Genomic DNA, 23,455 nt, shown 5'->3' on the forward strand with positions numbered 1-23,455 from the left:
TCCATTGTATATATATACCACATCTTCTTTATCCATTCATCTGTCGATGGACATCTTGGCTCTTTCCATAGTTTGGCTATTGTGGACATTGCTGATATAAACATTGGGGTGCACATACCCCTTCGTATCACTACATTTGTATCTTTGGGGTAGATACCCAGTAGTGCAATTACTGGGTCGTAGGGTAGCTCTATTTTCAACTTTTTGAGGAACCTCCATACTGTTTTCCAGAGTGGCTGCACCAGCTTGCATTCCCACCAACAGTGTAGGAGGGTTCCCCTTTCTCTACATTCCCGCCAACATCTGTCGTTTCCTGACTTGTTAATTTTAGCCATTCTGACTGGTGTGAGGTGGTATCTCATTGAGGTTTTGATTTGGATTTCCCTGATACCGAGTGATGTTGAGCACTTTTTCATGTGTCTGTTGGCCATTTGGATGTCTTCTTTGGAAAAATGTTCATGTCTTCTGCCCATTTCTTGATTGGATCATTTGTTCTTTGGGTGTTGAGTTTGATAAGTTCTTTATAGATTTTGGATACTAGCCCTTTATCTGTTATGTCATTTGCAAATATCTTCTCCCATTCTGTCAGTTGTCTTTTGGTTTTGTTGACTGTTTCTTTTGCTGTGCAAAAGCTTTTTATCTTGATGAAGTCCTAGTAGTTCATTTTTGCCCTTGCTTCCCTTGCCTTTGGCGATGTTTCTAGGAAGAAGTTGCTGCGGCTGAGGTCGAAGAGGTTGCTGCCTGTGTTCTCCTTTAGGATTTTGATGGACTCCTGTCTCACATTTAGGTCTTTCAACCATTTTGAGTCTATTTTTGTGTGTGGTGTAAGGAAATGATCCAGTTTCATTCTTATGCATGTGGCTGTCCAGTTTTCCCAACACCATTTGTTGAAGAGACTGTATTTTTTCCATTGGACATTCTTTCCTGCTTTGTCGAAGATGAGTTGACCATAGAGTTGAGGGTCCATTTCTGGACTCTCTATTCTGTTCCATTGATCTATGTGTCTGTTTTTGTGCCAGTACCATACTGTCTTGATGATTACAGCTTTGAAATAGAGCTTGAAGTCTGGAATTGTGATGCCACCAGCTTTGCTTTTCTTTTTCAACATTCCGCTGGCTATTCGGGGTCTTTTCTGGGTCCATACAAATTTTAGGATTATTTGTTCCATTTCTTTAAAAGAAGTTGATGGTATTTTGATAGGGATTGCATTAAATGTGTAGATTGCTCTAGGTAGCATTGACATCTTCACAATATTTGTTTTTCAAATCCATGAGCATGGAACGTTTTTCCATTTCTTTGTGTCTTCCTCAATTTTTTCTGAGTACAGATTCTTTGCCTCTTTGGTTGGATTTATTCCTAGGTATCTTATGGTTTTGGGTGCAATTGTAAATGGGATCGACTCCTTAATTTCTCTTTTTTCTATCTTGTTGTTGGTGTATAGGAATGCCACTGATTTCTGTGCATTGATTTTATATCCTGCCACTTTACTGAATTCCTGTATGAGTTCTAGCAGTTTTGGGATGGAGTCTTTTGGGTTTTCCACATAAAGTATCATATTATCTGCAAAGAGTGAGAGTTTGACTTCCTCTTTGCCAATTCACATGCTTTTTATTTCTTTTTGTTGTCTGATTGCTGTGGCTAGGACTTCTAATACTATGTTGAATAGCAGTGGTGATAGTGGACATCCCTGCCGCGTTCCTGACCTTAGGGGGAAAGCTCTCGGTTTTTCCCCGTGGAGAATGATATGCGCTGTGGGTTTTTCATAGATGGCTTTTATGATATTGAGGTATGTACCCTCTATCCCTATACTCTGAAGAGTTTTGATCAAGAAAGGTTGCTGTACTTTGTCAAATGCTTTTTCTGCATCTGTTGAGAGGATCATATGGTTCTTGTTCTTTCTTTTATTAATGTATTGTATCACATTGATTGATTTGCGGATGTTGAACCAACCTTGCAGCCCAGGGATAAATCCCACTTGGTCGTGGTGAATAATCCTTTTAATGTACTGTTGGATCCTATTGGCTGGTATTTTGGTGAGAATTTTGGCATCCATGTTCATCAGGGATATTGGTCTGTAATTCTCCTTTTTGATGGGGTCTTTGTCTGGTTTGGGGATCAAGGTAATGGTGGCCTCATAAAACGAGTTTGGAAGTTTTCCTTCCATTTCTATTTTTTGGAACAGTTTCAGAAGAATGGGTATTAATTCTTCTTTAAATGTTTGGTAGAATTCCCCTGGGAAGCCATCTGGCCCTGCGCTTTTATTTGTTGGGAGATTTTTGATGACTGCTTCAATTTCCTTAGTGGTTATAGGTCTGTTCAGGTTTTCTATTTCTTCCTGGTTCAGTTTTGGTAGTTGATACATCTCTGGGAATGCATCCATTTCTTCCAGATTATCAAATTTGCTGGCATATAGTTGCTCATAATATGTTCTTATAATTGTTTGTGTTTCTTTGGTGTTGGTTGTGATCTCTCCTCTTTCATTCATGATTTTATTTATTTGGGTCGTTTCTCTTTTCTTTTTGATAAGTCTGGCCAGGGGTTTATCCATCATATTAATTCTTTCAAAGAACCAGCTCCTAGTTTCGTTGATCTGTTCTACTGTTCTTTTGGTTTCTATTTCATTGATTTCTGCTCTGATCTTTATTATTTCTCTTCTCCTGCTGGGTTTAGGTTTTATTCGCTGTTCTTTCTAGCTCCTTTAGGTGTAGGGTTAGGTTGTGTATTTGAGACCTTTTTTGTTTCTTGAGAAAGGCTTGTATTGCTATATACTTTCCTCTTAGGACTGCCTTTGCTGCATCCCAAAGATTTTAACAGTTGTGTTTTCATTTTCATTTGTTTCCATGAATTTTTTTATTCTTCTTTAATATCCTGGTTGACCCATTCATTCTTTAGTAGGATGCTCTTTAGCCTCCATGTATTTGAGTCCTTTCCGACTTTCCTCTTGTGATTGAGTTTCAAAGCATTGTGTCCGAAAATATGCAGGGAATGATCCCAGTCTTTTGGTACCGGTTGAGACCTGATTTGTGACCTAGGATGTGATCTATTCTGGAGAATGTTCCATATGCACTAGAGAAGAATGTGTATTCTGTTGCTTTGGGATGGAATGTTCTGAATATATCTGTGAAGTCCATTTGGTCCAGTGTGTCATTTAAAGTCTTTATTTACTTGCTGATCTTTTGCTTAGATGAACTATCCATTTCAGTGAGGGGGGTGTTAAAGTCCCCTACTATTATTGTATTGTTGTCAATGTGTTTCTTTGCTTTTGTTATTAATTGCCTTATATAATTGGCTGCTCCCATGTTAGGGGCATAGATATTTATAATTGTTAGATCTTCTTGTTGGATAGACCCTTTAAGTATGATATAGTGTCCTTCCTCATCTCTTAGTATAGTCTTTGTTTTAAAATCTAATTTGTCTGATATAAGGATTGCCACCCCAGCTTTCTTTTGGTGTCCATTAGCATGGTAAATGGTTTTCCACCCCCTCACTTTCAATCTGGAGGTGTCCTTGGGTCTAAAATCAGTCTCTTGCAGACAGCATATCGATGGGTCTTGTTTTTTTATCCAATCTGGTAGCCTGTGTCTTTTGATTGGGGCATTTAGCCCATTTACATTCAGGGTAACTATTGAAAGATATGAGTTTAGTGCCATTGTATTGCCTGTAAGGTGACTGTTACTGTATATTGTCTCTGTTCCTTTCTGGTCTATGTTACTTTTAGGCTCTCTCTTTGCTTAGAGGACCCCTTTCAGTATTTCTTGTAGGGCTGGTTTCGTGTTTGCAAATTCCTTTAGTTTTTGTGTGTCCTGGAAGCTTTTTATCTCTCCTTCTATTTTCAATGACAGTCTAGCTGGATATAGTATTCTTGGTTGCATATTTTTCTCATTTAGTACTCTGAATATATCATGCCAGTCCTTTCTAGCCTGCCAGGTCTCTGTGGATAGGTCTGTTGCCAGTCTAATATTTCTACCATTGTAGGTTTACAGATCTCTTCTCCCGAGCTGCTTTCAGGATTTTCTCTTTGTCTCTGAGACTTGTAAGTTTTACTATTAGATGTCGGGGGTATTTTTATTGATTTTGAGGGGGGTTCTCTGTGCCTCCTGGATTTTGATGCCTGTTTCCTTCTCAAAATTAGGCAAGTTCTCTGCTATAATTTGCTCCAATATACCTTCTGCCCCTCTCTCTCTTTCTTCTTCTTCTGGGATCCCAATTATTCTAATATTGTTTCATCTTATGGTATCACTTATCTCTTGAATTCTGCCCTCGTGATCCAGTAGTTGTTTCTTTTTCTCAGCTTCTTTATTTCCCATCATTTGGTCTTCTATATCACTAATTCTCTCTTCTGTGTCATTTATCCTAGCAGTTAGAACCTCCATTTTTTATTGCACCTCATTAATAGCCTTTTTGATTTTGACTTGGTTAGATTTTAATTCTTTTATTTCTCCAGAAAGGGTTTGGTTTCTCTAATATCTTCCATGCTTTTTTCAAGCCCAGCTAGTATCTTTATGATCATCATTCTGAACTCTAGTTCCGAGATCTTACTAATGTCCATATTGATTAGGTCCCTGGCAGTTGGTACTGCCTCTTGTTCTTTTTTTGAGGTGATTTTTTCCGTGTTGTCATTTTGTCCAGAGGAGAATAGATGAATGAAAGAACAAAATGCTAACAGCGTAACAATGACCCCAAAAAAATAGACAGTAAACCAATCATTAGAGACTGAAACCGGGGGAAAAGAAAGGGAAAGAAAGAAAAAAGAAAAAAAAAAAAAGAAAAAGATAAGAAAGAAAAAAGAATATGATCAAATATGATCAGGCTGGTGAATAGATCAGTGCCATACACTAGATTTTGGGCGTATTTTAGTCTGTTAGAAGAAACTGCCTCCCAAAATTTTAAAGAAAGAAAAACTTATATATGTACAAAAATAAGGGTAAATACGATGAAGGGATGGAATATGACTGTAAAGATGAAAATTATAAAAGATTTTATAAAAGGAATTGATAAGTTGGTTGAAAAAAGAAAGAAGAGAAATTTAAAAAAGGGGGGGGGAGAATGTGATCAGGCAGGAGACTAGAACAAAGCCATACACTAGAGATTTAGGGTATATTTTGGTCTATTAGAAGAAACTGTATCCCAAAATTTTAAAGAGAGAACAACTTATATATATATGCCAAAAATAAGGTTAACTACAATGAAGGGATAGAATATGACTCTAAAAATGAAAAATAAAAAAGATTTTTAAAAAAGGGATTGATAAGATGTTGGTTGAAAAAGGAAAAAAAGGAAAATTAAAAAAAAAAAGAAAATTAAAAAAATTAACTTTGAAAGACTAAAGAATCATGGGGAAAAAGCCATGAATTCTATGTGCAGTATTCCCCTAGCACTGGAGTTCTGCCATTCTCATTGATCGGTAAAGTTGGTCTCGGCTGGCTGTTCTCGCTGATCTTCTGGGGGAGGGGCCTGTTGCCGTGGTTCCCAAATGTCTTTGCCGTAGGCGGAATTGCCCCACCCTTGCCTGGTCCGGGCTGAGTAATCTGCTCGGGTTTGCTCTCGGGAGCTTTTGTTCCCTGCAAGCTTTCCATACAGCTTTGGAGGATGGGAATGAAAATGGGGGCCTCCCAATCTCCGCCCCAGAGGAGCCGAGAACTTGGGGCCCCACTCCTCAGTGCGCCCCCAGAGAAAAGCAGTCAGTCACTCCCGTCTCCCTCTCTTCTGGCCGCACTCCGTGCTCACCCAGCCTGTGACCGAGCGCTTCTATCTCTGGCACCCGACCCCGTGTGGAGTCTCCAAACCCAGCAGATCCCTGTGGTGTGCTCCCGCGCCGCTCCTCCTGGGGGAGGAAGGGGAGTCTCCCCGGATCTGCCGCTTTTTGGGTCCCTGCTGGAAGGGCGGTGGCCTGACTGTGCCGCGGATCACGGTTTATGGCAACCCCGAGCTGAGAGCCCACTCCTCGGCTCCGTCACTGCAGCCGGCTTCCCTGCTCCCATACCTGGGAGCTCTGCCGCACTCAGGCACCTCCGGTCTTTCTGTGACCCCGGCGGACCTGAGACCACACTGTCCCAGCGAGGGTTCTACCCCCCGCTAAGCCACTGGAGCGACGTCCCTCAGCGGAGCCGACTTCTAAAAGTTCCGATTTTGTGCTCCGTGGCTCTATCACTTGCCAGAAGCGGCCGACAAAGGCCCCCTCCCCCGCCGTCTATCCTCCCAAATACCGCCTCGGATTCACTTCTCTGCACGTCCTACCTTCCAGAAAGTGGTCGCTTTTCTGTTCAGAGAGTTGCTGCTATTTTCTTTGATCTCCTGTTGAGTTCCTAGGTGTTCAGAATGGTTTGATCCCTATCCAGCTGAATTCCTGGGACCAGACGAAATTTAGGTCTCCTACTCCTCCACCATCTTGCTCCTCCCCCTGGAGCTTGGTATTAAAAGAAAATTTTTCTAATCCAAATATACCTCAAACTATCTGCATATCTATTTGTGTATGTAGGGACGCCTGGGTGGCTCAGTCAGTTAAGCGTCTGCCTTCGGCTCAGGTCATGATCCCGGGGTCCTGGGATTGAGCCCCTCAGCCTGCTTCTCCTCTCCCTCTGCCTGCTGCTTCCCCTGCTTGTGTGGGCGCTCTCTCTTTCTTTCTCTGACAAATAAAATCTTTAAAAATGCATGTGTGTGTGTGTGTAAAAGCATTTTCTCACCCTCTTGGGAACTCTGACCTGGAACGTGGCCCTGTCCCAGTTCAGCATCATCATGTGCACCCAGTCATGGATCCCCCTTCTCTCTGCTGTCTATTAGCTCCCGATTGAGGATAAAATCAGGATCATTGCACAGAAGATCTATGGGGCTGATGACATTGAACTGCTTCCTGAAGCTCAACACAAAGTTGAAGTCTACACAAAACAGGTATATATTCGGTTTTTCTGTCACTTCTTTACAGAGCAGCCTGGGAGCAGAGCCCCCGAGTTCTCCTAGCCCTGCGGGGTGCCCACTGCCTTGCTTTTCTGGGTGTTAGCCCTCTCCCCTCTGAATACTGCGTTTGGATGAGGTGGTCCAGGCCTTTATCTGCCCAGGGGTGGTATATGAATGTGTGGAAAAGCCAAGAAAAATAGGGAGTGTCTTCCTCAAATATTAAGAGCCTGCCTTCAGTTGTGTTCTCACATCTGCTCCAACCTACCATTTTTAATTGGTTATGTAGATGAAAATACAATACTCACTTTTGGAATATGGTTGTGGGTCCTTGCTTCTCTCACCCAACAGAGATTGTTTTTTGTTGTTGTTGTTGGATCTCTAATAACTGAGCTCGGGGTCAGTGAGGTCCAGGTGGGTATAAAGGGAATTGGATGTTTTAAATAAATGGAAGAATCGGTATCATCACAGTGCCCAGGTGCGCTTGGTTGCCCTGTCAGCTTTTCACTGGTCCTGCTTCTTCCCTTTTCTCCTCAGGGCTTTGGGCACCTGCCCATCTGCATGGCCAAGACACACTTGTCCTTGTCTCATAACCCAGAGCAAAAGGGTGTGCCCACAGGCTTTGTCCTGCCCATCCGTGACATCCGCGCCAGTGTCGGGGCCGGTTTTCTGTACCCCTTGGTAGGCACGGTAAGTGAGTGCTACAGGCGCAGAGCGGGCTGGTTCATCGGGGCTTCGCGTCTTGAGATGGGCCACCAAAGCTGCCGGGCAAGCACTGCCAGAGCGGAGCTCCTCACTGAGCAGCAAGCTGGCGTCAGGCCCGTTAGGACTGGTCCTCTGGCTGTGGACCATCCGGGTGTCGGTTCAAGGATGAAGCCATGACTGCTTGTCACAAATAACAGTTCTGCTTCCCAGGGGCAGTATGACCTTGACTGAATCTGGGACAGGCCTCATCGATCATCTGCGATAGTGCTAACGTATAATCATAGCTGACATTCACTGGGCGCCTTTCGCAGATGAACTCAGTCCTGCCAAGCGTCCTTTGAAGTAGGGACAGAGGCTCTCCCTGTCCCGGGTCTTCTTGACAGGCCTGGAGCTTAGGCCTGAAACTCATTGGGAATTCATTGTTTCTGAATAAAGAAAATGCCCTTAAAATGCAAGTGAACCCTGTAGATGTGAAAAGTGAGGTCGCCTATTTCCATTTCAAGATGCATTCATTATCAGATTCTTCTTTATCTTAGGAATCGTATGCATATGGAAAGAGGAGCTGACCATCCCAGGTTAACAGCTGCCCTGTGCCTGGCTTACCCCCTTTGATACCCCCTTTGATGTGCCCGGTGTCCTACACCTGCAGCTTGTCCTTACCTGCAGTACAAGACTGACCTATCAAACAGCCAATTCACGATGAAAAAGAAGCCAGTAGATCTCCTAATGGAGCCACATCCCTCTTTCAGGATTTTAAGAAAGTGGTAGGAAGTGGCATTATAGAGTCAAAAGTATGTAACGTGAAAGCCACATACAGTTTTTGCTGCTGGTTCTGGCCTTGGGCAAGTTATTAACAATCTGTGCCCTGCTCCCCTCAGCTCTCAGCGTGGGGCAATATCATCATGGAACAACAACGGTCAGACAACTGCCAGTGTTTACGGCGGGGGGTGCGGGGGGAATCCTCTTTGGGAGGGAGTAAAAATACGAAAATCTGAATCACTGTTTTGGGCGCCATCTTTACGGTTTTCTACACCATGCACATCTGTGTCTGTATCAGTGGGCACACGCTCAGTCTCTTTGATGTCATCTTCAGGCTTCTCTGCTAGGTCTCAGGAACAATCCCTTCCTTTTCCCCCTTCTTGTTCCCACACCCAGCAGTTGCTTACAGAGTTCACGAATAGAGACTAATATGAGATCCCTGTAGAATGTTCTGGTAAGTTATAGTTAAGTTGTAGAAGTTGAGCTTAAATTCTCCTGTCTGGATCTGATTGGGAACTTGTATTTATTCGTTTTACAAGACACTGTTAGAGGTGAAAGTGTACTGAGCTTTTACTTACAAGCCTTATGGATCTGCAACTAAGTAGATATTTGTCAAAGCCCAGTCTTGAGAAAAGAAGTAAGTACAAATGTAATCTATGGCATTACAAGCTCAGTTTTAGAAGGCCAAACTGGCCCAGTCAGAATAGTGGTTATAAAGCTATCTAGACTTTGTACAGAAATGTCTTGGCCCAAGTTAAAGGACGCTAATTTCTAATGTGTTCCTGAAGCAAAATAATACAGGCATTGATGCAAGACTTGTTAAAACAAAATTAAAAAGCAGACAAGCCTTGTACCTCCTTTTGGTCTCGTGAGAGGGGAGGAGGTGATTCAGCCTCTCCAGCCTCTCCCCTAGACCATGAAGGTGGAAGGACTTCCTGCTACTTCTTGTTACAACTGTCAGTGTGGAAGATGGTAGTGAAGCCTGGCATTTGGCGTGCTGAAGGGCACGAGGGTTTCTCTTTGGGGTCATAACAGGATCAGTGACTTGGTTTTCAGTGTGTAACAAGAAGGGTACCAATTTATTTACAACTATGAAATAATATTCTATTTTGTGCCTCGGGCTTTTTATCTGAAGGGAAGGTGGAAACAAAGATCACTTTATTTTTCATGCTATTTCACATCTCCTAGATGAGCACGATGCCTGGACTCCCCACACGGCCCTGTTTCTATGATATTGATTTGGACCCTGAAACTGAACAGGTGAATGGGTTGTTCTAAAACAGGTGAGTTGTTACTGGTAAGAGTTTTGCTTTTTTCCTTTGAGGTATATTTATGAATTATGGGATTCCAGCAAAAGCTCTGAAAATGCAAATTCGAATGCTTTCAAAACTTTCTTTCCAAACATCATTGAGGGGAGAGTTGGCAGTAACCAATGAAGGAAATATTCCAGTTTTGGAAGAAGAGCATGGCTTGTCACAGAGCAGTGTAGGGGAGAAAGCCGCCGTCTAGTGAACTCTGGAGGGACTGCCATGGAGGCTGGGCTAAGGGTCGGTGTACTTTGAGTAGATAGCAGGCAGGAGTTGAGTAAATGTCCCTGAAAATAGAAAAGAAAAGGAAGCAGGACCAGTCCGGGAATACTTGGGATCTTAAGGGAAACGTCCCCAAGTACTCATCACAATGAACAAGCCTTCCCTAGACACATCCAGTTGAAATTTCAAAAACATTAAAAATGTAATCCTAAAAAGTCTTCTCCAGAAAAGAAAAAAATGGCTTGTCTATGAGAAAACGGGAATTAGAGTGAACACTTGTCTTCTTATCAGAGTAAGGGGCTTTTCGACAATGGAGGAACCCCCTTGAGCTGACTTTGCACCTGCACTTAGACCCACCAGATCTATCCAAAGGCTTTCAGACATGTGCAGGTTTGCCGCCCCACCTCGCTTCCTAGGAAGGTATTTAGCAGTGTCCTCCGGCAAGATGGGGAATCAACCAAGAAAAAGGAAGGCATGGTTTTCAGGAAACCGAATCCTGATCTGGGCAGTCACGAAGGAGAATCCTGACAGCTGCAAGGGACCTAGAGTTACAAGTCTAGGAGGGAGGAATTGAGAACCGCTAGAATAGACAAGGGTATCGGAGGGCAATAATGCAAAACTGAAGCTCTCACATTGTTTACCAAAGTAAAGGTCCAGGTGGAAGCAAACTAGTCCTCTTCTGAGCAACCAGAGGATGGCTGCTTACAGAAGTAACTGCTTACAGAGAAGAGACGGTGTGCTTGCTGCCCGGAAACACCGTTCTTCCTTCAGGAGGGCTTCTGTGACGCTGGGAGTGTCCCTCTGGCTCAGGCCTGGCCTGGCCTCGGACAGTCTTCACGTAGCCAGGATGCAAGTGCCGTGTGTTGTTTTCAGGCCCTCGGGCCAGCCCGACAGAGGTGGTCGTGGAAAGGCTGGAAATGTCAGGGGCTTTGGCAGCACCAGAGGGGAGTGCTGCGGCGGGGCAGGGGAGAGGCAAGGTTTCAACTCTTCGAGGAACATTTACTTCTCGTTTCTTTTTCCTTCTAGATTGCCCCTCTTCAAGAAGCTGCTCCACATATTTGGCCGGTGTCCATTCAGGCTGACTGTTGGTTAGGAAGTGTGGGGAAGTCGAGAGAAGTCAGCCCCTGCCCTGAAGATCTTAGGCAATCAAGAGCGGGCGTTTCCCCAGTAGCCTTCCTTTGGTCTTAATTCCCACCATTGTGTATAAATTAACATAAATCATGCGCAAGTCTGCTTACTTTACTGAAGTTCCACAGAATAAAAGGAAATGATTTTGCGATCTGGATGTTTAAACATAAATTCTAGCATTCACAGACAGTGCTGCAGTATGTCTGCCATCCTGTGGGAGCCCATTTTGCCGGCAGAGCCCAGGGCCGGAGACGCAAGTTGCGAGATGTCCTTTATGACACTGTCGTGTTTAAAGGGGTAAATGGCGCATGCTTGCAGATTTCTGGGAGGACACATCATCAGGAGACCTCCTGATAGGGTTGAGGGGGAAGTAGGGTATAGAGAATGTGCCTTTTTATCATACACCTTTCTATATTATTCCTTTTTTATTTTTAAACCTGAGAAAGGATTGCTCATACAGGTTTTTGCCCTGAACTTCCTTGGAATTTCCATTTCTGTCACATCTTTAGCACCATTCATTTTTAAGTTCTCAGGAAAGATGGTCATAAAGCACTGACTATAGGCGAACCCTATCTGCTATGTTGGTTCAGCAGGTATTTATGGAGCTGTGCCTGGGCTCCACCCCTCCCTCCGGAATGTTTTTTACCCCTGAAATGTTTTCCCTTTTCTCTTTGTTCTTTAGCTTCTATCTCGGTTCCCCCTTGTCTTCCTGCACTGGATCCTTCCAGAAGATGTTGCGTCCCCACTGATGCCAGTGTAAACCCTGCTGGCATTGGCAGAGCAGTATTTTCCCTGGTGGCCTTGGTTTTATTATCTTTAAGTCCCTAGGTTCACATCAGTGTTGTAGCACAGTTCTGCCATCCAGAGAAGTGATGGCGGTGCTTTGGGGGCATGTTGCCAAGGAGTCATGCGCACAGAGCCCCAGCTTCACCATGCTTTGTATGGCGCCTGGCACATTGTACACAATGATGTCGGTTCCTGTTCCAAAGCATCGTGCGGGTCCAGTCTGCTCAGAGTTCACTGTTTTTGATGATTTTTTTAAATGTCCTGTAAGACCTCATCTGGAATGGGACTTGCTGGGAATTCATTCTGTAAATAAGGGAAGAAAGCAGTCTATTTTCAGACATAATGACTTAAAGATCATCTTAAAGGATTGAGGCTTCCTCATATCCCCAAAAGCCATGTGGGTTTACATCCTTAAGATTGATAGGAATATTGGGGCACCTTGGTGGCTCAGTCGTTAAGCATCTGCCTTCAGCTCGGGTCATGATCCCGGGGTCCTTGGGATCAAGCCCTGCATCGGGCTCCCTGCTCAGCGGGAAGCCTGCTTCTCCCTCTTCCACTCCCCCTGCTTGTGTTCCCTCTCTCGCTGTCTCTGTCTCTATCAAAAAATAAATAAAATCTTTAAGAAAAAAAAAAGATTGATAGGAATAGTGAACACAATTGGTGGGAGAGGGTGAGTGGAGTTTTATAAGCCAAAGATGATAAAGCCCTAATAAGGAATGCAAATTGTTTTTACCAGATATTGCTTGGAATGAATGGACTATCACTAATGCAAGAATTTTCTTTTTTTTTTTTTTTTTTAATTTTATTTTATTTGAGAGAGAGAGAGAGTGAAAGAGAGAGCACAAGAGGGGGTAGGGTCAGAGGGAGAAGCAGACTCCCCACCAAGCAGGGAGCCTGATGCGGGACTCGATCCCGGGAGTCCAGGATCATGACCCGAGCCGAAGGCAGCCGCCCAACAAACTGAGCCACCCAGGCGCGCAAGAATTTTCTTAAGTAGGAGTAAAATACGTCTTCGGTAAAAATTCAAATGGTACAAGTTCCTTTTTTCCACCTGGCAGTATATCTTGATGATCTTACTACATCAGCAGTTTGAGATTCACCTTGTTTGTTATCACTGTGTAGTATTTAAACAGTCCTCTGTCGATGGACACTTACCATTGTTTCATGGGTTTTGCTATTACAAATGAGAGAGCACAGAATATTCTCTTATGTATCAATGCAATTTGTGTAGAAGCATCTGTTGGATAAATTATTAGCAGTGGAATTGCTCAAAAGTGACCTTTAGCTTCAAAATGAGAGCTGGCCTTTGGCTAGAAACGTGTAGAGAGAAATTATAGAAGAACGAATTTGTAAATTAGGTTTATATCTCCATTTTACAGAAAGGCAAACTTTAAAATTGCACTGCTGTTGCCTACCAGCTGTTGAACCTGTTAAAGTCCTCTGACTCTAAAGCCTTCTCTCTTTACCAGCATTCAGTCTATCAGAGCTGTTCCTAGAAGCCAGCCCCTGCCAGGCGACACAGAAATGGACTTCCTGTTTGTGACAGGCAGAAAGCTGTGCCCATTTCACTTCCCTCCAGAAGGAAGGGATGATAAAAGGTGGCAGAAGCAGAGGGAAGAAATAAAGAGGTTAAGAACGCTGCTGAGCAATTATTGATAGCATGGGTTTTGTGGAATTGATTCTTCAGTGTGTGATTAAGAAGTGTGATAAAGAGGAGCACCTGGCTGGCTGAGTTGGTGGAGCATGTGACTCTTGGTCTCAGGGTCAGGAGTTCGAGCCCCACGTTGGGGGTAGAGATTACTTAAAAAAATAAAACTGATAAAGAGACAGCATGAAGGATTAAAAAAAAAATTGGCAGGCCAGTTGAAGACGTGAATTCAAGACCTACAGAAGCATTAATGCTTGGGGTACATATTAGTATGTATTGCCAGACAAGATCCAGTGGCTTTACCTTGGGGCTAGGAGCCCTTCCAGATATTGTTCTTAACCCTTCTCTGGGCCACTAATGCTTTCCCATCCCATATTTGTTTTTTGTTTTTTGTTTTAAGATTTTATTTATTTGAGAGAGCATGAAAGGGGAGAGGGTCAGAGGGAGAAGCAGACTCCCCACTGAGCGGGGAGCCCGATGTGGGACTCAATCCTGGGACTCCAGGATCATGACCTGAGCTGAAGGCAGTCACCTAACCAACTGAGCCACCCAGGCGCCCTCCCATCCCATATTTGTAATGTTACTGATAAAACAGATTGGACCCGGGGCACCTGGGTGGCTCAGTTGGTTAAGCGACTGCCTTCAGCTCAGGTCATGATCCTGGAGTCCCGGGATCGAGTTCCGCTTCAGGCTCCCTGCTCAATGGGGAGTCTGCTTCTCCCTCTGACCCTCCCGCCTCTCATGCTCTCTCTCTATCTCATTCTCTCTCTCAAATAAATAAATAAAATCTTAAAAAAAAAAAAACAGATTGGACCCTCTCTTCTGCACTTCAGAGACTGTTGCCATGCACCAGAGATGTATGTATACTCCTAATTCAGAAGAGGCAGCATTTGTGTGCCGTCAAGCAAAGCAGATTACAACAGAACTACTGTTTGTGTTCACTGGTACAACCCTGATGGTGCCTAGAAACAGATCAAAATACCAGAAAACAAGCCACAGGTTCATTTAATGGTGCACTGGCTTATTCCCAGGTTTCTAAAATGTAAGAATTATTCCTAAGGAGTTATAAATCTTTTTTGGTAGCTATAGGCCCAGGCCATGGGTGGATGGGGACCAAGATGGAGAAATGCTATGATCAGTTGAGATCAGATAAATATGAGTTCAGACAAATATGCAAGCTATTCTATTGGCACACTGTGTCTGGTGATATTAACAAGATAAGCTGTAGGTAGAATAATTTCTCATCAGATTGGAGAAATATATTTATAGCCTGCTTCTCATTATATAATCAACAGCTACTAATGGAGTAGCAGACAGTGATATGGGTAATAGCTTACTGTCACTTAAGTGAGTTCAGGGATGACAGGTTTCTTTCATGCATGAAGTACTGGATACATTTCTTAAAACTCAGATGTGGCATCAGATTCTAGTCATATCCTAAAGAAAAATCACAGTGCAGTATTTCATTTATAGTACTATATTCTTTGTGAGTGTGTGAGTGTGTGTGTGTGTGTGTGTGGTGGAGGCTGGGGATGAGTTTTTTGAAATACACCTTTAAAAAAATCTTCCCTTCAAATACAAAATCAATTTACCTCTTACCGCCCTTCAGTTCCCTTTCATTAGTACCCCCCCCCCTTTTTTTAAGAAAGGTGGAATAAGATCTACAAGTCAGTTAGGGGGCCTCTATTGTTTTAACCTATCCCTTGTCTCACTTCCACCTCCTTCCTAATAAGACAGCTGTTCTACCCTGTCTTCATCTGGATAAGCTCATCTTTTTTTTTTTTTTAAGATTTTATTTATTTGACAGAGACACAGTGAGAGAGGGAACACAAGCAGGGGGAGTGGGAGAGGGAGAAGCAGGCTTCCCGCAGAGCACGGAGCCCGACCTGAAGCGGGGCTGGATCCTAGGACCCTGGGATCATGACCTGAGCAGAAGGCAGATGCTTAATGACTGAGCCACCCAGGCACCCCAAGCTCATCTTATTTTTGCTTGAAATTGTTGCAAACACCTAGATCTAGTAGATTTGGGAAAAGTTGGGTCTCAGCGAGTAATAGCATCTCAATTAGTAATGAGTGGCATGGATTTCTTTTGGCTTGTTTAAAGTTCAAAAGTGTCAGCAGGGTTAGCAACCCATCTGGGGATATAAATACATTTTCACAGACTGGTGTTTGCTGACTGCACAAAGATAGTTGAATTCTTAATTACAACTAAGGCAGATGCTTAGGAATTTTCCTGTTTTACAGCTCTTGTCTCTAATTTTACCTGTAAATTTAAGACCCTGACAACTTAGATTCAGCTTTGCTATTGTGTCCTAATGGTTCTTTCTTAAGTCTCAGTGAGAGCTACAGAATCTTACAGAGGTAAAATATATTCCTGGAAAAACATCCAAAAGCAGATAACTGAGATTGACTTCCCTGAAGATCATGATCCTATCAAAGAAAGGAGGTAAGTACAACTGCTTTTCAGTAATTCTTTACTCCACCTTAATAGGGTTTTCATCTGGATGGTACACCTGGGAGGGCCCAGGAGGAGCCAACCCTCGGGAGGACCCCACAGCTGGAACTCCCAGCAATGCCTCCGTAGGTAATGTTAAATCCGTAGCATGTCACCTAAGCTCTCACAGGAACACCTTTCATTAGTTAATGAAACCAGTGCGTTATGTGTACAAATAAAATAAATGCTTGCGGTGCTTTTCACTAAGGCTAGCAACTTGTTTAGATAAAGACCCAGAAAATGTATGAAAATATGCAACCTAGCCATCCAGTCAGGCTGGAGGGTAGATGTTGCCTGTGCCCTTTGCTCTGATTGGGACTGGAATTGTGAGGGAAGCCATCCCCCGTTCCCCAGCCCCGCTTAACTGAGAGGGACAAGATTGAGCAGACATTGGAAATACATAAGGTGTAAAGGATGGGGCTGGGTTCCTGTGCCCTTCTGACCTCCTTCGCACGCATATCGGATCACCTCTACCTGCCGCCTAGACTAGGGAGACAAGGGTCCGCGGTCTTGGGCCTCTTGAGAGTATTTAGCAATGGACCATAACAACACCATTACACCCAAAGTCACTCCTAGGAAAGTTTTTTTTTTCTGTTTCAATTCATATATGTAATTTTTTTCCCCAAACAAGCTTTCACTCTGCACAGTTTTTAACCCTACTTTTTAAATGTAATATCCGCCGTGTCTTTAAATACTCGGTGTGTGTGGGGGGGGTGCTTAAATGGAAGTGCCCCTCATTTAAAACCAAATGTTGCTACTTTGCGTCTCAGAAAATGCGGGGCTCACGCCCCCGTCCCCACCCCATCTGCCGCCGCGGGCACTCGCGCGGGGGCTGGGGGGCGGCCGCGGGGGCCAGGTGCGCTCCCACGCCGCGGGGCGAGCCGCTCGCAGGCGGAACCCCCGCGCCCCCGCCGCCCGCCCCGCGCCCTGGCCCCGCCCCGCCCCCGCCCGCCCGCCCGCCAGGCGCGCATTGGAGCGGCGGGCTGTCGCTCCCCGCGCTCTGGGGAGGCGGCGCCGCGAGCTGCGGTCCCACGGCAGAGGGCTGCTCGCTGCTGGTGCGAGCCGGGCTTCCCCGCTGCCTGGGCGCCCGGCCCCGCGAGCGGCCCCCCCCGACCTCGGCAGCAGGGTCGCCGGGAACCCCGGCGCCGTCGGTAAGTGAAGGAGGGCGAGGGGGTGGCGGGGACCGGGGTCGGGGCCAGTGTCAGGTCCGCTGGCCGCCTGCGCGGCGGGGTGGGCGGAAGGTCCCCGCTGGACACCCGCAGTCCCGGCCGGGGTAAGAACCGGGAGGGGTCGTTTGTCCGCCGGAGGCTCCAGCCAGCGCGATCCTCGTCAGCTGTGCCCGCCCACCCTCAGCTCATCCTGGCCGCATGGGTTGCGGGTACCGCTCTTCCGTCCTTACCCGTATTTGAGGGAACTGTGATTTGGGGTTCCTGGCCATTGTAGTTGTGCCGATAGCCTGAAGCTGGGCTCTCTGTTCCACGCCCCCGGCACTTCCCTTTTTGAGGACTTGGTCCTGCGCTCCGGCTCTGGCCGCGGGGCGCATCCAGTCGGAACGAGCCGCCTTCCTCCGGGTGGCGGGTCGGGGGTCCGCACCGGCCCTGAGAGAGAGTCACAGCTTTCCCCCCGAAGGGCTTGCTCTTGGCCTCCGGCTTCTCTGCTCAAGGGGAAAAGTGGCGTTAGACTTGCGATTTTGTCAGGAAATGACAACGGGGACTTGAAGATTTCCGCGGCGATAAAAGTACCCTGCAGGTTAAGGAGAATCGTTTGCACACTAACATTCTGCAAAGTCTGAACGTCTACAGATTGCATTTTCCCCATTTCAGTTAGGCTTTTATTTGGGTATTTGTTTGATTTCTACTGTAATATACATTCAAGTGAGCTTCACGGGCAGTTGTCTTTGGGCAATCCAGGTTAACTTCAAATCGTACCATCTTAAACATGATCTAATTTCAATACTTCTGTTGTACATCCTCTGGTTGGTAAAAACTCTCAGGTGCTGAGATCTCCAAGACGTGAGAGGACTTAAAGAGAGCTGTAGTCAGCTGTGGTTCTAGGGCTTATGGAAGCATTGCGTGAGGAGGGACACTGCACAATGTTCATATTTTAGTTCCATCGCTGTTCTAGGATGACTTTGTCTTTCTGTCAGGGACATAGAATATGTAACTCCCAACCTAAGGGAATATTTACTTAGATCATAAACTGATTTCCTGAGTTCCAGTTCCTTTTGTGGCTCATAGACTCAAGAGCTACCCAAATAAACCATCAGTGCTGAAGGATTTACACAAAAACAGTACAAGAAAAGAGTTCCCTTGCTTATTTTAGGACATCGATCAACAAAAATTAATACAGCTTTTGTCAGATCATCACCTCACATCTGTGTTCATTGGTGCTGTCATACTATTCTGTGGATTAATTTTATGTTTATATATAACTAATCAGTTTGCCAATTGCATAGCCTATTTGGCTTTCAAATTAGTTCCAGAACCAAGAAAACAAAATATAAAGAATTTCAAAAGCTTGGGGCGCCTGGGTGGCTCAGTCATTGGGTGTCTGCCTTTGGCTTGGGTCATGATCCCAGGGTCCTGGGATCGAGCCCCACATCGGGCTTCCTGCTTCGCGGGAAGCCTGCTTCTCCCTCTCCCACTCCCCCTGCTTGTGTTCCCTCTCTCACTGTGTCTCTCTCTGTCAAATAAATAAAATCTTTAGAAAAAATTTTTTTAAAAAGCTTGATTTTAAAATAGCAAGAATTCAGTCTAGTCTTGGTTCAATTATGAATTGATGGGCTGACTTATGGTTAAATAAAACAATTAAAAATTTTTTGACTAGTGAATCTAGCGCAGATTAGTATCTCCAAACAATTCATCTTTCGGATAAAACTCTAATGCCCACCTTCTGAGCATGGGCTTCGGAAACAGGCAATCTGGTTGAATCTGATCTCTGTTACCTACTAGCTGTGTAATCTCGGGCAGATTGTTCAACTTTCTATGCCTCAGTTTCTTCCTCTGTAGATAGTGATACCACCACCTACTCATTTTGTAATGTGGGGAAGATTAGAGATGTATGTAAAAGGGCTTAGCGTATCCTAAAGCACAGAGTTGCTCAATAAATGTCAGCTATTATTATCATTCACTCTTACTGACCTTCGACTATGTGCTCATGATGGAAAACATTTGAACAGTAGATACTTAGGGGGGAAAATGTCAAAATTATAGAACTAAATTTAAGAGGGGAGAATGACAGTGATGTTAAATTTCCCAAGAGTGTGTATGAAAAGTAGCACCTCTCCGATGGAACATACATTTTTAGAACAGAAACCTTATGGTATAATGGAAAGAACATTGGAGAGTCAGAGTCTTCAGTTCTAACTCTGGCTATGACCTTATCTAACTGTATGGCTTTCGGCACTCCAACTACCCACTCTGGAGCTCATTTTCTTCATCTGGCTGGACTTGAATGATCTCTAAAATCCTTTGCAGCTGCAGAATTCTTTATTGCATGTAATAAAAATCACCCTAGCTTTCTTATCACTTTGCCCTTCATTGTTTTGTTATTGTCATCTGTTAACTTGGATTTGAGTCATAAACATCCATAAAGATAGCACAACGAAAGAATTGATATCAGATTTGCAAATAATCCAAGTTGAAGTTTTAACAAAGAGAACAGAGCAGAATAGATTCACATTGTAATCTTTTTGGTACTTTTTATTCTCCAGTCATTTCAGAAGATTATTAGATGGGAAACGTGCCTGGTAGAATCATACACATTCAACTGAAATATTTCTATAGGAAACGATAGGCTGATGGTGAAATAAAATACCACTCTTTTTTCTCTCATCAGGTTGATCCTTAAATAAAACAAAAATCTATCCAGTAAAGGGCTTTCATGAAGAAATTAAAGAGAGAAATTACAAGTAAGAGGGAAACCAAGAATTATACACCAGAGAAACCACCTAAAACAACTGTATGGAGTAAGACAAAAGGAGTGAATACATCAGGAAGAAATATTACTTAGTATATTTTTGCCCACCTTTTTGTCATAAAGGCTGCTAAGGAAGAGAGAATATAGTTTTCTAGAGAAAGAACGAGTGTGATATAAAAATGGAAACCACGGTTTCTGAAATTCAAGTTGAAAGCAAGGATGAGAAGAGACCCACAGAAGTTAGTCCTCAAGATGAGAGGCAGGAGGAAAGAGCATCGATGCTTTGCTTCAAGAGAAGAAAGAAAGCAAGCAAAGCAATGAAGCCCAAAGCTAGCTCTGAAGCTGCTGGTACAGCAAGAAAGTGTCCCCCAGAAGCAGGAGCTTCTGAGCAGCCACGGCCCCCAGGGGGGGCCTGGGCCTCAATCAAACGTCTTGTAACACGCAGGAAAAGGTCAGAATCTTCAAAGCAGCAAAAGCCCTTTGAGGCCAAAGTGCAACCTGAAATCAGTGCTGAGGATGCTGATGTTTCTAAGAAAAAGCCAAAATCCGGACTTAAGATTCCCTGCATAAAATTCTCAAAAGGAGAGAAACGAAGTAATCATTCCAAAATTATGGAAGACTCGGACTGCAGCATCAGAGTGCAGGGAGAGGCTGAGCATCTGGATACAAAAGCTCCAGCCCAACCAGATGACCAGGCAGTAAAGACCAAGCTGCCCCAGGATATAAGTAAAGATGTCTCACGGAAAGGGGGTGATGAGGTCTGTGAACCAAATGTGAGCAACAGCACAATGACAGCTGGAGAAAAAGTGATTTCAGTAGAACTTGGGTTAGATACGGGGCGTTCTGCCATTCACCCAGGAACACTGATTCTTGAAAGAGATACTGAAATGACTGAGGAAAAACAAAGTGTCCAACCCCAGCAAGCAAGCCCACTTGAAACTTCAGAAACAGAACATCAGCCACCAGTGGTTTCTGATGTTCCTCCCTCACCTGCCATCCCAGATCAGCAAATTGTGGAAGAAGCCAGAAGCAATATCCTAGCAAGTGGACCAAATTGGGAACAGCATGAAAGTAGAGAGATTATAGCTGAAGAGAGTGAGCAGAAAGATACTGAATTGAGCCAGGAATCAGAGCTGAGAGAAAATGAGGTCACTGCAGAGAAACCCAAACCAGAAGAAAGCAAAAGAATGGAGCCAATTGCTATTATTATTACAGACACTGAAATCAGTGAATTTGATGTTAAGAAATCTAAAAATGTCCCTAAGCAATTCTTAATTTCAATTGAAAATGAGCAAGTAGGGGTTTTTGCTAATGATAGTGGTTTTGAGGGTAGAACTTCAGAACAATACGAAACACTCTTAATAGAAACAGCTTCTTCTCTTGTCAAGAATGCTATCCAATTGTCTATAGAACAGCTGGTTAATGAAATGGCCTCTGATGATAATAAAATGAACAATCTTCTACAGTGACTTAATTTCCAGATCATGGAAGGAAAAAAAAAAAAAAGCTTCATGTTAAATTATTTTGCATATTTGTGGCATTTCTTATTCAATTACAAATGAGAGGTTTATCATCCATGGAATTTACAGGTACAGTTCCAGCCCAGAAGTGCTAAAGAATTTAGTTTATAAAACTCTCCTACCATTGAAATGTAGTCATTTCTGGATTTTGGAGGAAGTTAGTGCAGATCGCAATGCAAGTGACATACAGGGAATTGCTAAAATGACATGTGGAAGTTGGGGTGCTTGGGGGGAGGAAGCTGTATTTATTGAGCACTTATGGTATGCCAGAAACTCTTTAATATTCTCTGATGTCACAAAGCCTGGTTTCCTTTTGATAGTTCAATCCTGTGTATAGGTTAACATCACGTTCGACTTTCAAAAAAAATTTTTTACAGTGCACTTTTATGTTTAAAATGGTGAATAAGGTGAGCTGTTTTTGTGAATGTGTGATTTACAGTTGTTACACTCATAGGCAGTAGTCTTACCTCAAAAAAAAAAAAATATTGCCTTTTCCTAATTTCAGCAGAATGTGCATATTTGAATTAAACATGAATGTTTTTCTCGTCTTGCTTAAATATCGTACAAAAGCCATTCACAATTTATTTCAAATAGGCAAATAATTACCAAGTGCAAGGGTGTGGAAATAGGCAGTGCATTTTCCCTGTCCATCTTTTTTCTGCCTCAAACAGACCTGTCTAAACCCATTTCTGCATGGGGGCATCTGCTGAAAAGTGAGAAACAAAACCCAAAAAACTAAACAACAGCAACAGCAAAAACAAGAAGAGTGAAATACTGTGTTCCATCCAGGAGAAGGCAAACTGCCCAAGTAACAAATGATCACAGAAAACGTAGGACTCATCTTGCAGGATTGTGCCTCGAGAGACCACTTTCCTCCACCTCCCCCAAAGAGGGAATTCACAGCCAGCCTGGCAGTAAAAGTCCCAGGAAATCGTAATAACTTAGTGAACATATTATTCACTTTTGATCAAGAATGAGCCAAGTTCATGGTTGAATAGGAAGTGAAAAGTTATTGCTAAAGCACATGGTATTTTAAATGTCTGTATTCTCTCATTGTGCCTGTGTCCAGAGACACTAGTAACAAACACTTTACATGGATTTTGAAAATTAACTTTTTCATCAGTATGTTCAATCCAGCTAATCCCTTACCAAAAAAAAAAAAAAATGAACTTAATGTAACGAGAAGGGCTTATCTGCATTTTATCTGGTTATTTAAATCATCGATCTCATCAATAATTGCCATGTTTTTTGAAAAAGTAATTCCATTTCAATCTTTCCTTGTGTGAAATGGCCATAATACTGCAACACACTTCCCTACCTCACAGGTAAAGGTCCAAATTGTATAGTCCCCACTGACTAAACGGAGGGACAGCGTTACTCTGACAGTAGATGAAGTATAAAGAGCTTTCCACTCGAGTTGCAAAGTATTTGTTAAAGAGGATTTGTACATTCTTGGAGAAAAGAGTGTACTTTAGATGAGTGTAAATGATCTGGTGACTTCTTGCATTATTTATGGCTTACGTATAGAAAGTATGTGCTAATTTGTCCTATAGAACCTTCTTTGTTTCTTGCTGTGAGTACATCTTGAGACCTCTGGCAGAAAAACCTAATCTGACATTGGAACTGAACCAAATAATGGATATTATTAGCAAGATTCTTTGCTGAAGTGCAAAATTATTCCCCCAGACTTTCTTACCTTCATGCCTGTAATCTTGAGAGGAGAAACCCACAAAAATCCTTCAATTTAGCAACACAGAAGTGGATTTTCAAAACATATGACCCATGAAATGAATTTCTTTTAGTTGTACAATTTTTAAACATTAAAAAAAGACTGCTAAGTCATTCTCCCTAAAAATACTCTTTTTAATTCACTATATGTGGTGCTAATGGACTTGGATGGCTACCAGCAAATATCATATCATATTTAGAAGTAAACAATTTTTAAAAATCTGATCAAAGTTGGTGCATTTTACAGTGTTTTAAGGAATCCTGTCTTTATTTATTGCAAGAATAGCTCAAGCCAATATATACTTGCATTGCTAGGTTTTTTAGTAATCTCTAATGAACACAAAGTATA

General features: G+C 43.4%; 2 protein-coding genes across 4 annotated transcripts in view; both read left to right on the plus strand.

Moving 5' to 3' along the window:
- Positions 1–12,256, plus strand: part of MTHFD1 (methylenetetrahydrofolate dehydrogenase, cyclohydrolase and formyltetrahydrofolate synthetase 1) — a 62,652-nt gene extending 50,396 nt beyond the window's left edge. Inside the window, exons 25-28 of one of the 2 annotated variants that reach the window (XM_032405283.1) lie at positions 6,781–6,888; positions 7,429–7,581; positions 9,544–9,638; positions 10,911–11,163. In XM_032405283.1, coding sequence (XP_032261174.1) covers positions 6,781–6,888; positions 7,429–7,581; positions 9,544–9,633 — 351 coding nt within the window. In that variant the 3' untranslated portion in view covers positions 9,634–9,638; positions 10,911–11,163. Of the gene's footprint in view, positions 1–6,780; positions 6,889–7,428; positions 7,582–9,543; positions 9,639–10,910 lie in introns of both variants that reach the window. The other variant, XM_032405284.1, reaches the window with a different exon arrangement.
- Positions 12,257–15,410: 3,154 nt separating this feature from the next.
- On the plus strand, positions 15,411–22,543 carry AKAP5 (A-kinase anchoring protein 5). Of its 2 annotated transcripts, none has more exons than XM_032405294.1 (2): positions 15,411–15,892; positions 19,778–22,543. In XM_032405294.1, the coding sequence occupies exon 2, from the start codon at positions 20,038–20,040 to the stop codon at positions 21,325–21,327; it is 1,290 nt and encodes a 429-aa protein (XP_032261185.1). In that variant the 5' UTR covers positions 15,411–15,892; positions 19,778–20,037; the 3' UTR covers positions 21,328–22,543. The 2 variants fall into 2 exon arrangements, with proteins under 2 accessions (XP_032261185.1, XP_032261184.1); XM_032405293.1 differs by lacking the exon at positions 15,411–15,892 and adding an exon at positions 16,923–17,091.
- The last annotated feature ends 912 nt before the right edge of the window (positions 22,544–23,455 follow it).

The sequence above is a fragment of the Phoca vitulina genome, unplaced genomic scaffold (assembly GCF_004348235.1).
Source record: "Phoca vitulina isolate PV1807 unplaced genomic scaffold, GSC_HSeal_1.0 scaffold7, whole genome shotgun sequence".
Classification (NCBI taxonomy): domain Eukaryota; kingdom Metazoa; phylum Chordata; class Mammalia; order Carnivora; family Phocidae; genus Phoca; species Phoca vitulina.

Bases quoted from the DNA above. Each gene is read 5' to 3' on its own strand.
- AKAP5 (XM_032405294.1), top strand. From the start codon at position 20,038: ATGGAAACCACGGTTTCTGAAATTCAAGTTGAAAGCAAGGATGAGAAG.